Consider the following 19,569-nt stretch of genomic DNA (forward strand, 5'->3'; position numbering starts at 1 on the left):
AGGGTGTTCCAGGTTTTGGCGGCGAGGTAAGAGAAGGATCTGCCGCCGGCGGTCGTACGTTGGATGCGGGGGGACATCTGCGAGGGCGAGGTTGGCGGAGCGGAGCTGGCGGGTGGGGGTGTAGAAGCTGAGTCTGCTGTTCGGGTAGGCTGGTCCGGCGTTGTGGAATGCTTTGTGTGCGTGGGTGAGGAGCTTGAAGGTGATCCTCTTGTCGATGGGGAGCCAGTGCAGGTCTCTCAGGACGGGGGTGATGTGGCTGCGGCGGGGGGCGTTGACGATCAGTCGGGCGGAGGCGTTTTGGATGCGTTGTAGCCGCCGTTGGTGTTTGGCTGGGATTCCTGCGTAGAGTGCGTTGCCGTAGTCCAGTCTGCTGCTGACGAGGGCCTGTGTCACTGTTCTTCTTGTTTCGGTCGGGATCCATTTGTAGATCCGGCGGAGCATGCGTAGGGTGTTGTAGCAGGAGGAGGAGACGGCGTTGACTTGCTTGGACATGGAGAGGGAGGAGTTGAGGATGAATCCTAGGTTGCGTGCGTGGTTGGTTGGTGTCGGTGCTGTCCCCAGAGCGGTCGGCCACCAGGAGTCGTCCCAGGCTGAGGGGGTGGGTCCGAGGATGAGGAGCTCCGTCTTGTCCGAGTTCAGTTTCAGACGGTTGCTCCTCATCCAGTCGGCGATGGCCTTCATGCCCTCGTGAATGTTGGTTTTGGCGGTGTGAGGGTCCTTGGTGAGGGAGAGGATGAGCTGGGTGTCGTCGGCGTAGGAGATGATGTTGAGGTTGTGGTGGCGGGCCACTTGTGCGAGGAGGGCCATGTAGCTGTTGAACAGCGTCGAGCTGAGCCCTGGGGGACGCCGCAGATGATGTCGGTGGCTTCTGACCGGAAAGGTGGGAGGCGGACGCTCTGGGTTCTGCCGGAGAGGAAGGACGAGGTCCAGTCAAGGGCCTTCTCTTGGATTCCGGCTTCTTGGAGGCGTGTCTTTAGGGTGCGGTGGCAGACCGTGTCGAATGCGGCTGACCGGTCCAGGAGGATGAGGGCTGATGTTTCGCCGTTGTCCAGTTGGCGTCTGATGTAGTCTGTGGCGGCGATGAGGGCTGTCTCGGTGCTGTGGTTACGTCTGAATCCGGATTGGGACGTGTCCAGGATGTTGTTGTCTTCGAGGCTGCGAGTCAGTTGAATGTTGATGATTTTCTCGATGACCTTTGCCGTGAACGGGAGCAGGGAGATGGGTCAGAAGTTCTTGAGGTCCTTGGGGTCCGCCTTGGGCTTTTTGAGGAGGGCGTTGATTTCGGCGTGCTTCCAACTTTCCGGAAATGTCGCTTTTTTGAAGGAGATGTTGATGACCTTCCGTAGCTGGGGTGCGATGGCCGCGTCTGCTTTGTTGAATACGTGGTGTGGGCATGGGTCTGACGGAGATCCTGAGTCGATGGAGTTCATGATCTTGCGTGTCTCGTCGTCGTTGGTGTTGGCCCAGGAGGTCAGGCGGTTGGCGCTGTTGGTGATCGTGGGGCGGGTGGATTCGTGCGTCGTTGGTGCGGTCGTGGAGTTGAAGCTGTCGTGGATGTCCGCGATCTTGCGGTGGAAGGTGGCCAGTGAGTCGCACAGTTCTTGTGAGGGCGGGATGTCGTTGGCGCTGGCGTCGGGATTGGAGATTTCTTTCACGATGCGGAAGAGCTCTTTGCTGTCGTGTGCTTTGTTATCCAGGCGGTCTTTGAAGGAGGATCTCTTGGCAACCACATTTGTGGTTTTGCACTGTATAGTTTTATTAGTAAAACTGTATGTCTGTGCAAATATAATGGTCATTACAGTTGAAAATGTGTTGTCTGTACTGCCAGTGCGCTACCATACCATGCATACTCCGCTCTACACCACTCTACTCTGCATCACTCCACACTACTGTGCACCACGCCACTGCAATCTGCACCACTTCATGCCACTGCACTCTATGCCACTTCACACCACGCCTCTCTACTCTACCCTGTGCACTCTACTCTATGCCAATTCACTCTGCACCACTGCACTCTAAACCACTCCAGTCTAGGAAACGCCAATCTACTCTGCCCAACTCCACTCTATGCCATTGTACTCTACGCTGCTCTGCAACACTGCACTCTACACCAATCCACTGTACACCCACTCTAATCTACACTGCACTCTATGCCACTGCACTCTGCACTATTTTACTCTACGCCATTACAGTCTGTTCCATTCTGCGCTACTGCTATCTACCCCTCCACTTCAATGTACTCTGAAACAATCTACTCTGCGCCACTCCACAGCACTGAACTCTATGCTACTCCACACTTCTCTACACCACTGCAGTCTACACCTTGTGACTCTGCGGTATCTGCGCCAATGCACTCTACTTTGTACCACTTTATGCTACCCTACTGTACGCTATTCTTCTGTGCACCGCTCTATGCTACAGCACTCTGCTTCTCGACTCTACTGTGCTCTCTCTGCCACTCCACTCTACGCCACTGCCCTCTTCAACACTCAACTCTATGCCTTTTAGCCATGCTGAATAGCAGCCACACTGGCAAAGCCAATAGCTCTTGCATTGTTGAGACCTATTGGCTTTGCCAATGCTTGTTTTGCATGTGGACTGGGTGGTGGTACCTAATTCCCATAGTAACAGTTTTAGGAGAGTGTACCAAACTTAAGGAGCTGTAGTTTGAAACTGGACAACATTTTCCATTGCCACCCACAGGACATGCTTGACTCGTTTCAACTGAGAACTTCAATTCCTTTTCAGTGACAAACCATAAATTCAAAGACAGATTTTTTAACCGTTGAGGGCAGGAAAACTGCTGTTAATGGTTGCAGAATCAAGGTGACCAGTTGCACCCATCAATGAACTACTCCATGACCTAGGATGAAGTGGATAAATCTGTTTGTCCTTCAGGCTGTCCTGGGCCAGGAACTGTGGAACCTCCCCTGGTTCCCTGTATTGGAGTGCATCTCTGCCAGTTATGGACTTCTGGTGAAGAGTTTTAGTCATTTTTTTTTCTGTTTGGGCATTGTTGCCATCAGCTCAGCCTGGCTGTCTGACTTTTGTCGTCTTGTTCACATCTTCACTTAAACAATTTCATATCTTTTAGTAAAGAGTTTCTGTGTTGGTGGAGGCAGAATCTCCTTCACAAAAGTCCTTATGAAGGAAAAATCAATTTCCAAAGGGGCCAATATTAATCAAAAACTGGTGAGAAGTCATAGCCAACCTAACGGACAGGTTTTTTAAATGTCCAAATTCTCCAATCTCGAGTCGGGGTGGATTTTTATTCCTAGCCTTTCCATCTGTTTTCTGGGATTTCTAGGTTGGATGCCAGAGGTAGTTGGGTCTTCTGATGGGTCACATGGTTTTGTCCATTAAGCTCAGGCATCCCCACCCAGTCTTCCCTGCTTGTTATGCTATACCCAGCACAACAGGAGGAAATGGGGAGCCGTGAGTTTCAGGTACTGTGGAGGAAATCCAATTTAGAAGGGAAACTGATAATTCTGCAGCCCAACAGCTAGCTATAGTTTACCCGCTGGGACCCATGGAATAAAAAATATGTAGTTGTTCACTTCCTCAGTGGACAAAGTCATTGTGCAGATAAACTACCATTTTGTGTAGATTCACACACTGTTTCTGTAGACATTATTCAGCCTGCTTGAAGTTTTGTGGTCCCACACCCATAACAAATATAACACAAAATACAATGGGGAGAGTGATGTCCCCAGTTATGGAGGGAAGATGTGGCTGATACATGATAGGGGATGTAAGGTTACTGACCAGCAGGGATGCTGGTGCCAGTAGCAACCTTAGATTATGGGTGGTGGTATAAATGTGCACCCCTTACCTGTAGAAACCTATTCTCTGTTGTTGAATTCTGCGGAAGAGTGATGGAGCTCCTTCAGTTGACTTGAAGATTGTGCAGTCCACTGGGGAGAAAAGATTACTTTAGCCGTAAAATAGATGGAACAGTGTGGCCAAGCGTTTCCAAGCCATCCTAAGACCTTTTTTCATACTCTCTCAGAACAATTGAAAAGGCTCCCAGGTACACCAAGTGTTCCCCAGCATCACTTATTTACTAACGGTAGCAGTACAACCCTTAATTTTTGCTTTGGTTCCAGAGCACCTCTCTTCAATTTAATTCAGTGGAAGCGATATTTATAGATTGTCAAGAAAGTTCGAACAAAATATGAATTCCAAATAACGTGGATGTGGCTGGAAGTTTTTAATGATGCAGTGATATTGAATTAAACATATCGTAGTTCAGCAATGAATCAGCTTAAGAGCATCTTGTACATAGCATTTTACTTATCCCAATGCATTTCGGACATTCTTTGCATTTCATCAGGGGAAATCTAAGCAAAAGCATTAACATAGATATAATTAGAAACCACAATGTATTAGGTGTACCAGCCACCTATTCCCAGGTGCCCGGAACAGATAAAATAACGTGTACCTAGTCTTGCTGGTGTTAATGTAAAAAATAGTCACTACCGTCCAGAGAGCCCATAACATCAAATCGTGTGCAACTGTAAAATAAGTATAGGTTCGCGACAAAATGGTCATAACAGAGTGTGAGAGTTAATCTGGTGAGCTACGAAGGGCATCATAAACGTACATAAATCGGGCATGTGAGGTTTAAAATTACACCAGAGGTAAGAACATCTAAGAATTGATCACGCAACCATCAAGGGATTTAAAAACCTCCTCTTACAAAGGATCTTCACCCTGTTATAATTGTAGTAACTGCAATAACCTGATCAAGGGTACGGTAATCACGCATCCAATGAAAGGCACCTCTATCCGCCTACACATGACTGCTAATTGTGACACGACCAATGTCATCCATTTGTTAAAATGCCCATGTGGCCTTGTATATGTGGGCAAGACTGAAAGGAAAATAAAAACTTGCATCCATGAACATAAAAGCAGTATTTGCACCAAAAACGTCAAATCCGTGGTAGCCGCCCATTTCATTGAAAACCATCAAAACATCTCAGTTGAAATTCACGATTTTGGAAGTTGTGGAGAAAATGGAAGGCAGAAACAATAACAATTATCTTCTACAAAGAGAAAATTACTGGATAACGTTTCTTGACTCTGAAACCAGAGGGTCTTAATGACTGAATGGAATTCGCATGTTATCTGTGACCCTATGCAGACCTTTATTTGTTTGATTTCTATTCCGTCCTGAGTCACTCCAGACACATCTATGGACTGTTCTTCTATGAACTGCAAATTATGACCTCCTACATATTTGTGTTTCCCATTTTTCTCCTGTCTCTCTTCCCTCACTGACTCCATGGGTCTATGTTTATTCTATCTGTATTTTCAGACTAGCTCATTATTCTACATCAATGTGCATGAAACATAATTGTTTATTGATATTTTCGCATTCAATCGAAGGTCACATTGTCATTTCCTGCACACTCTTTGAATTATGTTCGTTTGACTATGTTTTGCACTCATCCATCAAGCTTTGACTGTATTCCCATTGACACCCGTTGTCCACATTGATTTACATGCAGAGCTCACATATTTCCTTTCTTAAAGTTTTTTAACACTTTTTCACTCAATTCAAAGATGGCGCCCGTTATCACCTTAGGATCTTTAGAACAGTTGAAGTCGGTTTGTTTCGCGTTCTCTACCTTTCCACCTTATTTTAACCCCTTCGGCGCTCATGACGGAACGGTTCCGTCATGAGCGTCGGTTGAGCTGTGCTCATGACGGAACCGTTCCGTCATGACCACGCCCGCGCAAGAAACGGTCAGCGCTCAGCGGGAATCGGCGCCGCGTCGAAGGGGTTAAAATGGCGCTCCATACGCAACTTGAGTTGATTCACAGTCGGCACCGGCATGAGCCAACATCAATACGTTTAGGTAAGTGAATGCTTTAGGCACTGCGTACTTAGGCACGCATTTAACATTATATTGCATGTCACTACTATTTGTAGGCGAGAGCTATTACCACTGTAATGCAGGCATGTTAAGAACCCGCCGTGTCCACTGTTTTGGCACACGCATACTGAACATCGTTCGAGTTTTAAACTTCATTTATCAACTCTTTTCCCTATTGCAAGGTGCACATTCACGATGATATATTGCACACCTGGGCTTTCTCACTTGTTTTGTGTTTCGTGCATTGGTTGCTTATCACTCGATCTTTTTAAATCTCACATGCCTGATTTATTTACGTACGTTTATGATGCCCTTCGTAGCTCACCGAATTAGCTCGCACACTCGGTTATGACCATTTTTTCGTGCACCAATATTTATTTTACCGATGCACACGATTTGATGTTATGGACTCTCTGGACGGCAGTGATTATTTTTTACATTAACACCAGCAAGACTAGGCACACGTTATTTTATCTGTTCCGTGCACCTGGGAGTAGGTGGCTGGTACACCTAATACTTTGTGATTTCTCATTATATATATGTTATTACTTTTTCTTAGATTTCTCCTGATGAAGGGCAAAGAATGCCCGAAATGCATTGGGATAAGTGAAATGCTACGTACAAGATGCTCTTAAGCTGATTAATTGTTGAACTACGATATGTTTAATTCAATATCGTTGCATCATTAAAAACTTCCAGCCACATCCACGTTATTTGGAATTCATATTTTGTTTGAACTTTCTTGACAGAATCTGTAAGTTTCGCTTCCAGTGAGTGCGCCCAGCTGTGCTCAGAGGAACGTTCCCTAACCCAGGAAACGCTACGTTTGATATATCGCATACACTCTATGAACGGAGAGTGATGCCTCCCAGGCACGCCACAACCCTTTGTAACTTGCTCATTTCGTAGTGCGTGTTCTCCTACATTGTTTTTAAACTCAAGAAACTAGACTGACTGGTAACTGTGGTGATAGACGATTATTCATTCTTCTCTTCTAACCTGTAAGGGGAAGGCTGTGTCACCAAGAACATTTCAACCATGATCATTGCCATTCAGAATCAAAGTTTAAAAGAATCTCCTTGGCCCGTTTCGCTATCCACTATGGTCCGTTGGAAAGAGAAGCAAGCGCGACTCACAATAGTGAGCGTCCTAAACTATCACCGAGGACCCATGTTTTGTGCCCGCAGTGTTCCATAGGCTTCCAGAGTTCAGCTCAATTGCAAGAATGTTGTATCTGCCACCATGGGACTGCTTGGCCATCTATTGTCTCTGGGCTGTTCAGTAACATTGACCCCCATAACTTCCATAGGCTCCCTCTTTGACAAATGTACTTGGCTTCATAGCTTTGTAAAAAATTAGGGCTAGAACCGTTCGATTTTCTTCAGAGCTCGAGTTTATAGCACAGTGGTATGTGTCATTGGAGATTCGCTTTTGAAATGTAAAATACTGATGGCACAGCCCTATCTGTTCACTTCGGTGTCATTTGTGGTTGAATTATGCATATCAATCTTCGAAGCCCCTCCAGTGAGCATGGCCGCGACTCCCAGCCACAGCTTCTGCTGGAGAGTCAAGGAAGTCTTCGGTAACCATTGCACTTTTAGTATCATCCAGCCCTTTTGGAACATTTATTGTAGGTTTGACTTCCAAACAATTGCATTTTTATTGTTGCCCTTTTATTTCTCATTCCTTAAATCATATTTATTATGTTCTGTTCAGTGCTTTTCTAATATCTATGAAGGCGAGTCTCATAGACCGCTCTGCCTGCTGAGATTGAGTCTCATAGACCGCTCTGCCTGCTGAGATTGAATCTCATAGACCGCTCTGCCTGCTGAGATTCTCCGCTGTAAATAATGAGACCTGCGGTGCAGTCCTGCTGCCTGTACTGTTTTTCCTCTTTAAAATGCATTTGCTAAATGCTGTTGAAAACAGGCACTTAACTGTCCCACGTCACGACTGCAATATTTGCTTTTAGTGTTCAACGCTCTGGTGTCCTTCTGCATACGGGACCTGTTTGTGCTGCTGGAGAAGAAGCTGCAGCTGAAACCGGCCAAGGGGAAGACCAAGTAAGTGGCTCTAAACCAATTGTGGTGCGCGGCCAACCCGCCCCGTTGTCTGACCGCTTTCATGGTAGGGTTAATCAGTTAATGGATCTGATCTAAACTGGTGCTCTTCAGAAGGTGGAAGGCCAAGATGGAAGTCTCTGACCCTGAGATTCACACAGAAATGACATCTGTTGCTTTGATCAACTGAACTGCTTCATCATGCATCATGGAAAGTTGACCTGGATCCCTCGAGAACCTGAGAGGGATCTTGGCATAAGGATACAAGCCTTCGCTTTCAGTCTTGGATTTTGAATTGAAATTTCTATTTTGTTGGACACTGTTGTGTCTGCTAATTTTCAGTTCAGCAACTGCCTGCATGTACTGACTGAGAACTGAGGATGTAAATGTAACTGCAACCCAATTTCTGTGAGAGAAATGGTGAATGGTTGGCCTTTGGTTACAAATGTTCCTTCTGCTGTACATGCATGGTGCTCCTTAGTGCTCTCTGCTTGCTGTTGTATACTGTTGTTGAACGTCTTCCTGCTGCTATTGCTTTCTCTTCTCCCTACTGTTACTGTGGGCAGTACCCGCACGCTCTGCACTTGCCCTCTCTATGGGATCTCTCTATGCTGAAACTTCAGGTCGTTTGCCATCTCAGTGCCAATGGCATTGGCAGGCTCGATTAAAAGATGTGGTGATTTGTAGGGGCACTTGTGTTCTCTGTACCTGGTTGTTCCCTTGATTCATGTGATATGTCTTCCTTTTTAGGATGGTGGCACCATCTAGCAGCCCGCTATGGGGACGGTTGCGGCTGCACGTCAAGATGTATCTGAGCTCTGTGGTTCAGGTGAGAGACTGCTGCATTGGGCAAACTACACTCGGGGTACTCCTGCCCAGTGTACCAAAAGTGGAGACAACCTGTAGATGACTCCTGCAGCCACAGCTGCTAAGTGTCTTTTCCAGCAGTGACGTGTGCCACTGCTGCAGCCACAGCTGAAAACAGCACTGCCAACACCTGGTGCATAGCCATGCATGTGCACTTCCATATCTGTTTTACACCACTCTACAAGCCAGCTACTTCAGCTAGAGGTGTGGAATACTCTGTACTACATGTGATGCACATCAGTGTGTGCTGACTGCAGCAGTCGCAGATCTGAAACACCTCACTGCTAGTTGTAATTCACAACACTGCTAGGCCACTGCTTCAGCCCCAGCTGTGATTGCCAGCACTTCACACAGACTTCCATGAACCTGCTAATTGTACAGAGCACTGCTTACAGACCCCCTCAACCTCCCGCCAACCCTTCCATCATACACGGCAGTGCAGTGTGGCGCCAGTGAAACACACAAGCCTACACAGAATAACTGCACAGGCTCTTGTGCATTTCATGATGATCTTTCACTTGTGCTGCAGGTGGTGGTGGTGGTGATGTGCACAAACCATCAGTCTTCAGTGAGTGACATTAAATTGGGCCGATGTTGAACATTTAAGAACTTTTATTTCATATAAGAGCACAGCTGCTCTCATTTTTAGTTTGCCCGTGTGTTCATCATCCAAAATAACACTGTGCACTGATCAAACCAATCTGCGCTAGGGCCTGTTATTAATTCAAACTGTAAATTGCACACATGAAAGCGCCGATGCCAGTCAAACTGGGGTATCATCTGTATTTTGAGTTTCCAGAGTTGTGGCTTTTTCGTGAAGCGGACTCTGGACATGTTCCGTGTACATATGAGGGTCGCTGATGCCGTCTCCATTGTTTCCAGCTCCTGTCCTGCATCACAGAAGCATCGGTTGGAGCAGCTGTCCTCCAGCATGTGAATGCGACCGTCCCTTATTACCTGTGCTTCCCAAAGCAGACCCGGATGCTCCTGAAGGTAAGGGTCACAGTGAGCCCACCTAGCCAAGCCCTACATGTCTTCCTCCCCATTGCAAATCTACATGAAGGGAAGATCAGAAAAGACACTGAACTGCACCTGCCAGCCAAGCTTCGGGTTCAGAAGGTCCAGGCACTGACTGCTGACCCCTCTGCGTGCCGCTAAAGGTGCGTGGAGATTACCCAAGACTGGAGAGGCGTCCATTGACATACCTGGGTGAGCCAGGGGACTTTTCCAAAATAGGCCAACCTAACGAGAAGCAGCATGTGGTTTGGTGGACTAGATGGTGGTGTGTGATTTTGAGGACTGTTGGGTGGTGTGGAGGTCGAAGGACTGGTTGGTGGTGTACGGTTTGGAGCAGTTGTGGAGTGTGTGGTTTGGAGGATTGGTTGGTGGTTTGCGGGTTTGAACAGTGGTGGGGTGTGCAGTTTGGTGGACTGAAGTGAGGTGTGATGGACTTGAGGTGGTGTGCGGTGTGATGGATTGGAGGTGGTGTGCGGTGTGATGGATTGGAGGTGGTGTGCGGTGTGATGGATTGGAGGTGGTGTGTGGTGTGATGGATTGGAGGTGGTGTGCGGTGTGATGGATTGGAGGTGGTGTGCGGTGTGATGGACTTGAGGTGGTGTACGGTGTGATGGACTTGAGGTGGTGTACGGTGTGATGGACTGGAGGTGGTGTGCGGTGTGCTGGACTGGAGGTGGTGTGTGGTGTGCTGGACTGGAGGTGGTGTTCTGGACTGGAGGTGGTGTGCGGTGTGCTGGACTGGAGGTGGTGTGCTGGACTGGAGGTGGTGTGCGGTGTGAAGGACTGATGGGTTGTGTGCAGTATGGAGGAGTGGTCGGAGTTGTGCAGTTTAATGGACTATGTGCTGTGCAGTTTAGAGTACTAGAGGATGGTGTGCGGTTTGGAGGACTGGAGGGTGTTGTGCGGCAGCGGTTTGGAGGACTGGTGGGGTCGCCAGTGGTGGTTGCCTCTGAATGGGCGTGGTGTCGGGATGGGGGAAAAAACGTACCTGCTTTGCCGCCGCATCCATCGCAGGCCTCCTCCGTCGTGTTGTCGTCTTCCCATCTGTAGCCTGCACCGGAAACACCCAGGCTTCCGACTCTGCCAGCCAATCATGATTGCCACTCAGGCAGTACCTGGGGAGGCTGGGCATGTTTTCCACTGGGCTGTACAACACAGCCCAATGGAGAACATGCCAACTTAGCAGGATTGTTTGGCCGGCCCTAGAGGGCCGGTCAAGTCGTCATGCACATGTAGGGAGGCAGTTCAAACCACTCCTGCTCCCTCTGCGGGGAGTCAGCCTCGCCCCGCTTGGAGTCGCAAAGGAAAATAAAAGAATAATAATAATTCCTTGTTATTATCACTTTATTTTTATTTTCCACTGCTCAACCAGCAGTGGGGCGACTCTCCTCCGCCTTAGTGGAGGAGGACGGTGTGAGGGCTGGTGGGGTCGTAGAAACGTTTTCGGGACTTGAGATGTGAAAGGGCTCTTTGGACTTGTAGAAGCATCAGGTGGGTTTTTGAAGGACGGGGTGTGTCGTGATGGAAGGCTTGCTAAGGTGTTAGCGATATTGGTCAAGTGGGTGGGAGCTGAAGATTAGCCGGGTGTGTGGGTGTTTGGTAGACGGGCTACGAGCGAGACTTGAGAGCTTCTCTGGAGGTGCAGAAGAGGCTTGAAGGGAGATGGACACTGGTTGGACCCGGTGGGGGAGGTTAAGTGCGGGACGTATCTGTGAGGACTTCGGCTATGGAAATGGTTGTAATGTGCAATCCTGCTAGGTCTCTGTGGGCAGAAGACTGCAGGATTCAGAGGCGGTGTCGAAATAATTCACCTTGTGGACCACAAACTGTGCTTTACGATGTCATCTTCCTTCGTTCTCCTTTATTCCCCCCACTCCCTACGTCGAAGAGATATCAACCCCTATTTAAGAAACCTATATAATCCAGCTGTGTTCCCCGTGCGCTTGAATGTCTTGTTATAAGATTAGGGCGCCTGTCATGCGTCTGTTTTTGTCTGGTTTGTGATGCCTATTTGAGCGGTTTTCTGCTTTTTCTTGTCTTCCCCGACCAGCAATCAATCACCCTCTGGAGCACGGGGGAGGAAACGATCCGGGTGCTCGCCTTCCTGATCCTGAACAAGATCTGCCGGCAGAAGCAGCAGCTGTACTTGAACCCAGTGCTAAAGGTGAGACCCGTCGCTAGGCACCGGCTGCTGAGGTGGTGTGCACTGGATGTAGGCACATGAGAGGCACCGCTTTCTGTCCCACCGCTGGCAGCGCCAGTCCTGTCTTGCAGGATAAATGAATGCACAGACTAAGGTGCTTGGCGAGTGTGTACAAATAAAACAAGTTGCCCAGATGAACCTCAAGGGGTGGCTTTTCCTGCTGTGATGTACTTTATACCCTTGTTGTGGTTAATTTTAAATGACTTCTCATCCTTTTTAGGTCTCGGCTCGAAGGCTGCGCTTGCGCAGTCTCGCTCCGAGATTTAATGTTTTGGAGTGGGGCTTTAACCCGCCCGTTTTTTTTACCTCTTCTCCATTGGCTGGCCTCTTGAATGCTGGCCAGCCATTGGAGAAGAGGTTTGTCTCTCCGAACAGGCCCCGTCCTTTTCGGATTCGGGGGCGTGTTTTTTGCTACTTTTCTCATTATCTCCTCCAGCCAATGGCAAGAGGAGAGAAAAGAAAAACACGCCCCCGAATCCGGAAACGCCGCTGCCTTTCTCCGAGGCATTTCTGCTTCGCCTCGGAGAAAGGCGGTGGTGTCACGGCGTCCGGACGCATTTGTTAATTTCCAATACTTGTTTTTCAAGTGCCGGCGTTTCTGGTAGGAGGCTTAATTGGTGAGTGAAAACTTTTCTTTCGCCGTCCGATCCGGGTTTCTTTCATTCGTATGACTTGTTTTTTCTCCTGAAACGTTTTTCCTCGAGCTGAGAGATCGCAAACACGAGCTTCTTAAAAACAATTTATCCAACGCGGCAAGTTGCGTATACGAGCTATAGCCAGTAGATAGTGTAGGAAGGTGGATATCTGACTATGGTTACCCCCAACTTTTTGCCTACTGTCTAGCTGGTTTTTGGACTTAGTTGGCCTGAGATCCTGCCATTCAGGGTCTCAGGCTGTCTGCTCTCTCTTTAAAATGGACTCCATGTACCCTAGGTACATACACAATTGGTAAGGATCACCTTATTGGACCCTGTACAGTGTACCCTAGGTACCCAGGGCATAGGTGTACCCTAGGCCTCCCAGGGGCTGCAGCATGTATTATGCCACCCCTGGTCTGGCCTTCCAATCAGACACAACTGGCTGATCACTCAGCTGGGGCAAGGTTGTGTAATCACCCCTTGCTTAGATATAGTATACCTATATCTACCCTTAATATAGACACATGTGTACCTATCAGCCACTCCTATGGCAGGCCTTAACAATCCTGGAGGCAGAGTGCTTGGTAACATGTGAGATGGTGCTCTAGCATGAGATGAGCCTGTCTGCAGCTTTCAGAACCATGTCCTTATAGCTGTTCTATGATATAGCCTACCATATACTCTTAAAGTGCCTTATAACCTTAAACGGTTATGGTAACTATGGTTTGGCTTTATCAAAACATGTCGTGTAAGGTGTCTAACACTTTGGAATAATACCCCCATACCATTTCTGGTGATGAGGATATTATTCCCCCCTTCTAGAGGGAGAGACATGTTAAAATCCTACTTTGCTGTTTAACTCTAACCAAAGCCTCAGCGTCACAAAATGGATGCTGCTGCCACAGACACAAGTCTGAACTCCTGCTGCTGGGAGTGATCCCGGCAAGGGAGGCTTGGACAATAGGTTTCCTGCTTGGGGAGGTGCTAGCACCTCCCCAGACAGACTTTAGTGTATTGGGGCAGGGAGGGCTGAAAGGAATGAGACATGCCTGGGGCACACAAGGTGTCCCATGCATAGTCCAGTTCAAACCGGTGCTGGGGCACTCCAGCCCCAGTCCTGGCTCGAAACTGGACAAAGGGAAGGGGGTGTAACCACCCCCCTCCCAGGTCCCACCCATAAGGCGTGACCTAGCAGGCAACCCAGCCCCCCAGATTAGTATAAGAGTGGTAGCTGGGCCCGAGGAGAGTAGATTATCCTGAACCCGCAACTTGAACAGAAACTCTGGACCTTCGACATTCGACGAAAGAAGAAGACTGAAGAATCTCCCTTGTGGCCAAGGAGTGGCTACCCTGTGCAAACAGGCACCATCAAGAGACTACCCTTTGCTTTGCTGAAGTTCTACGAGGGACCGACTGCAGAGCCCGACCAGAGCCTTGACTTCCAGACTTCTCCGACCCTGATCCACATCCACAGCCGAGCTGAGATCCGTGGAGGCGACGAGAGACGTGGGACCGGTTACCTGGGAAAAGTGGCGAGTATCTTCCAGCGCAGCTTCTGAGGCACCCTCGAAGTTGTGCACCGGGGATTGAGAAGCCCCAACCCCAAGCACCATCTGCACCGAAGATCAGCCCCCCACACTCGACGAGTCCTGCGTGGGGCCCTTTTGCATTTTCCTGCTTGCCGCGTCTGTCCGGTTGCTTGCCCGTTGGCTAGCGGCCTTTGTGACGACACACCTTAAAATCTTCACTGCTGGTTTGGCTCCTCCAGACTGGCTCCTGCTCCTCTGCAAAAGAGAAGCACCCCAGACCTTCCTGGTCTGCACCAGAAGCAAGTCCTCCGTTCTTAGTGGGTTCCGCTTGCCAAGGCTTGGTGAGTCCTAGTTCAACTTCGCCGCCGCCGACAGCAAGAGCCTTCGTGGGACAGCTCGCCTCCTGGTCCTGGTCGTCCTCGACGTCTCCTGGTACCCGTGGTTGCAGCGACAAGCTTCACCTTCACCTGCAATCTTCACGACATTGCCTGGTTCCTTCCTGGTTCCACGTGGTCACTGGCTAGTGACCTTGACTCTGTCCCTTCTGCTTGCAGGTATCCTCTCTTCTTGATCCCAGCCTTGGGATCCACCGGATACTCTTCACTGACTGCCTGTCAGCAACTTTCCTTCAGGCATCCATAGAAGTCCACGACGAAACCCGACGCAAGTTCACACCTATGCACCCGCAGCCCGTGGGCTAGGTAACTTGGGTACTTCGGTGCTCACAAGGGTAGTGACTATCCTAGGGTCTAGTTTCCGAGTCTCGACTCTCTAGCTGCTTCAGAAGTGTCCTTAAACTGCTTAATTCAGAACTGTACTATTTCTATCGATTATACGCATTACGCGTGAGTGTTTCTACTCTGCACCTGAATCCCGTGGGCCTCCCACTTCCTAACTATTGCTAGTGTAGTGTAGCCCCAGCGATTCCCTTGGCCTAGGCCTATCCTATTTTCGTGACAGTGGTCCTTATACCACTTTCTTAGTATATGGTTTGCGTGGCCCCTAGGGCCTAACTGTATTACTTACCTGTGTGACTTAATGTATGCTTAAATAAGACTGTGTTGTACTTACCTCTAATCTCATAAAGAGTGCTGAGGGTTTGACTAGAATAAATACACTTTATTTTATATATATATCTGTTGTGGTGTCCTTTCATTTGGTATTCAAGGGATTATATATGGTATCACAGCTGGCTTCACATGCCATTCAGAGTTTAGCCTAAGACTGCTCTTGTCCATGCTACCACTAGGATAGCTGGTCTATAAGGTTGACTTTACAACCAATCACCATAAGGGTTGTTTGGACGGATATAAGGTGTACACTAGAACTAGTGACATCATACATCAGGCCAACTTCTCACATTGATGAGCAGCGGTTGGGATCTGAGCTTGCTGTTGTAATACCATTGTAATCTTGAGATACTAAATTGAAAGATCACACAGATATTGTCTAGGTACATATAACATAGATTATAATACTTAAGTCCTACTGGACTTAGTGGTTGTAGGTTGAAGGGAGTAACACACCCTAACTACAACTACCAGAGAGGGTTAGTAGAAACAACTAGTGTAGGTAGGTGCACACACCACACCCTCACTAGATCATGTCTCTGGGAGGAGATCAAGTAGATGCTCTCTCAGGAGGGGCAGGTCTGAAGAAGACCCCCTCTCGATATGATACCCTAACTTTTCAGGAGATGAGACAATTGTGTACCTCCAGAAAGTTAAAACAGGGTGCAAACCCTACCCTCCTTCAGCTAGTACAACTCCTAGAGGAGTATGATACTTTTAGGGCCTCACAGGCCAGTACCCTAGGTACAAAGGAGGGTCTACCCACCACAGATGAGTCAGATGGGACTTCAGATGAGGAGGTAGACAGCCAGGGCCAAGTAGGAAGACTTAGCCAGGCTAACCTAAGCTTACATGGGAGTTTGCATGGGGTCCCCCCATACAGACCCCCAAGTGGGCTTAACCAGAGAAGCAGGAGAGACCGATCCCCTTCAAGGGAATCCATCCACTCCCATGTCTCTAGCATCTCTAATGCCTCTTCTCACAGGGGAATGACTTCCCCTGAGAGAAAGGAGCATGAAGCCAGAATGAGGGAAGCTAATCTGAGGATTCAGAGGGAAGAACTTGCCCTTGCCAAGGAGAAGCTTGCTCTGGCTAGAGAGCAAAAGTTAAGTGGGTCAGAACCCACTGGTGGCAGCAACATTCCTAGAGATAGGGATAGGTCTTATGACCATAGAAACCTAAGCAAGATAGTCCCCCCATATCATAATGGGGATGACATCCACAAGTGGATGACTGCTTTGGAGAGGGCCTGCTAAGTACAGCAGGTACCCCAGAGTCAGTGGGCAGCTATCTTGTGGCTCTTCTTTTCTGACAAAGGTAGAGACAAGCTCCTCACAGTCAGTGATGAGGATGCTAACAATTACAAAGTCCTGAAGAGTGCTCTGATAGATGGGTTTGGCTTAACCACTGAGCAATATAGGTTGTTGTTCAGAGACACCCAGAAGACACAGACACAGGACTGGTCTGATTTTGTGGATTGTGCCACTAAGGCTTTGGAAGGTTGGTCAACTGGCAGCAAGGTGCAGGACTATACAGGATTGTACAACTTGATTATGAGGGAGCAGATCCTTAGTAATTGTCAGAACCAGCTTCTCCATCAACACCTGGTAGACTCAGATTTGACCTCTCCCCAAGAATTGGGAAAGAGGGCAGATAAATGGGTCAGGACCAGGATTAGGCCTAAAAATCAGGGTGGTGACCAAAAGAAAGATTACCACCAAGCCTCAAGAGAAGGGTGGGGATAAAGCAAAAGAGAAATCTTCCTCCGGGCCCCAAAACTCCACACAGGGTGGTGGGTCCCAAGCCCCCTCCTCTACCACAGTTAAAAAGCCTTACTGCCATGAGTGTAAAACTCCTGGGCATTGGAAAACTGACAGCAGTTGCCCAAAGGCTAAAACCAAAACTGTTCCTCCAACTACTCCTGTCACACCACCTATTACTGTCAGCAGTAATCCCCCAGGTGGTGGGAGTGCCCCCAAAAATTTGGTTGGGTTTTCTTGGGGAACACAGGGGGACCCTGGCTTAGCCAATTCCCCTACAGCAGCTACTCTTGTCTGTGATGGTGGCATGGGGTTTGCCAACTTCACTGCCTGTCCCAACACTTTGGGTAGGTACAGACAGGAGCCCTACATCAATGGTAGAAAAGCTGAGGCCTACAGAGACACTGGAGCTAGCATCACTATGGTGGCTCATAGGCTAGTTCCCTCTGAGCAGCTTTTGCCTGGTTTCTCATACCAGGTAACTAACATTGATGGCAAACAGAACAGTCATCCCATGGCAGAGGTATGTCTCAGCTGGGGAGGTGTCACTGGCCCTAAAAGGGTGGCAGTGTCTCCAACCTTGCCTGTGGACTGCTTACTGGGGAATGACTTAGAACTCTCAGCTTGGGCTGGAGTTGAACAAGACACCCATTCTAAAATGGTAGGCCTTTCACAAAAGGGTAGTGGGGTTGTGCCAGTCACAACCCCTGTCCAAGTAGATTTCCTCCCTGAAAAGGTTGGAAGGGCAGTGGTAGCCACAGCCCAGGCAAAGACAGACTTCCCTGTAGAGATTGGCAGAGCTGTGACAGTCACAGCTCAAACCCAAACTGAGTGCCTCCCTGAAAAGGTTGGCAAGGCTGTAATGGTCTCAGCCCATACTCAGACTGACATAGGTGTAGTGAAGCCTGAAACTATGGATCACTCCACACAAACAGAGAGTAGTGGGGAGGAAGAAAAGTCTCCCTCTCCCCAGACATTAGAAAAAGGTCAGCCTCCTCAGGGATCTGACCTCACCCCTTGTGAAGGAACTGCCCCAGAGGTAGCCAGGCCTGGCCTGGCAGAGCCTCTGATGTCAGTGGCCCCTTCCAAGGTGGGACCCAGTCTGGTGCAGGTAGCCTGCCTCTCTCTACCCTGCCTCAGTCAGCCCAGGGCTGCAGAGGTCAGGGAGGCCAGGGGACCCCAAGAGGGCCCCTGTCCACAAGAACCCCCCCATCAAAAGAATGAGGATTGCCTGGCTAGTAGCCCTAGCCAGGTGATGGTTAAAAACATTCCTGAGGGATCTCCTTTACAGGTAGTTAGGGACCTCCCCCAGAGGGATTCTGCTGGGCACAGGCAAACATGGGACCTTAGGGCCCCAAACCTGACCTGTCCCTCCAGTAAGCCCACAAAAGGGACCCAGCCTCCAGCTTTAGGTAGCCAGAGGCTGACCCTGAGAGCACAGTGCAACTCAGTGAAAGAAAGAAAGGCATCCATGGTGGAGGATGATTGGAGGAAGCTGAGGCCTCACTTTGAGGATACTCACTTCAGTACTCCATCTCAACACCAGCCTTTTACTTTGCAAAGACACACCAAAGGTAGAGATTACCTATGGTGGAGACCCTATGATACCTTTAGGGTGAGGGATTGCTTAGTGGACCATGAGACGGGGGGTAACCACGCCAGTGCTGGTTCTTCCTTATATGGCCACTTAGGCAATAGAGGCTTACCTTGTCAAGGACAGCCTTATCTCCTTTCGTTTGGGGGGGGGGGGGTGTGGGAAGGTGGATATCTGACTATGGTTACCCCCAACTTTTTGCCTAGTGTCTAGCTGGTTTTTCGACTTAGTTGGCCTGAGATCCTGCCATTCAGGGTCTCAGGCTGTCTGCTCTCTCTTTAAAATGGACTCCATGTACCCTAGGTACATACACAATTGGTAAGGATCACCTTATTGGACCCTGTACAGTGTACCTTAGGTACCCAGGGCATAGGTGTACCCTAGGCCTCCCAGGGGCTGCAGCATGTATTATGCCACCCCTGGTCTGGCCTTCCAATCAGACACAACTGGCTGATCACTCAGCTGGGGCAAGGTCGTGTAATCACCCCTTGCTTAGATATAGTATACCTATATCTACCCTTAATATAGACACGTGTACCTATCAGCCACTCCTATGGCAGGCCTTAACAATCCTGGAGGCAGAGTGCTTGGTAACATGTGAGATGGTGCTCTATCATGAGCTGAGCCTGTCTGCAGCTTTCGGAACCATGTCCTTATAGCTGTTCTATGATATAGCCTACCATATACTCTTAAAGTGCCTTATAACCTTAAACGGTTATGGTAACTATGGTTTGGCTTTATCAAAACATGTCGTGTAAGGTGTCTAACACTTTGGAATAATACCCCCATACCATTTCTGGTGATGAGGATATTATTCCCCCTTCTAGAGGGAGAGACATGTTAAAATCGTACTTTGCTGTTTAACTCTAACCAAAGCCTCAGCGTCACAAAATGGATGCTGCTGCCACAGACACAAGTCTGACCTCCTGCTGCTGGGAGTGATCCCGGC

General features: G+C 48.8%; 1 protein-coding gene across 3 annotated transcripts in view; it reads left to right on the top strand.

Annotated features, from left to right (window-relative positions):
* NOC2L (NOC2 like nucleolar associated transcriptional repressor) overlaps positions 1 to 19,569 on the top strand; it is a 487,814-nt gene that overhangs the window by 167,807 nt on the left and 300,438 nt on the right. For all 3 annotated transcript variants that reach the window (XM_085609671.1, XM_085609674.1, XM_085609672.1), the window contains 4 exons: positions 7,855 to 7,945; positions 8,693 to 8,771; positions 9,692 to 9,802; positions 11,877 to 11,990. In XM_085609671.1, the coding sequence (XP_085465797.1) occupies positions 7,855 to 7,945; positions 8,693 to 8,771; positions 9,692 to 9,802; positions 11,877 to 11,990 (395 nt within the window). The remainder of the gene's footprint in view (positions 1 to 7,854; positions 7,946 to 8,692; positions 8,772 to 9,691; positions 9,803 to 11,876; positions 11,991 to 19,569) is intronic.

Source organism: Triturus cristatus, chromosome 1_2 (genome assembly GCF_964204655.1).
Source record: "Triturus cristatus chromosome 1_2, aTriCri1.1, whole genome shotgun sequence".
Taxonomy (NCBI): domain Eukaryota; kingdom Metazoa; phylum Chordata; class Amphibia; order Caudata; family Salamandridae; genus Triturus; species Triturus cristatus.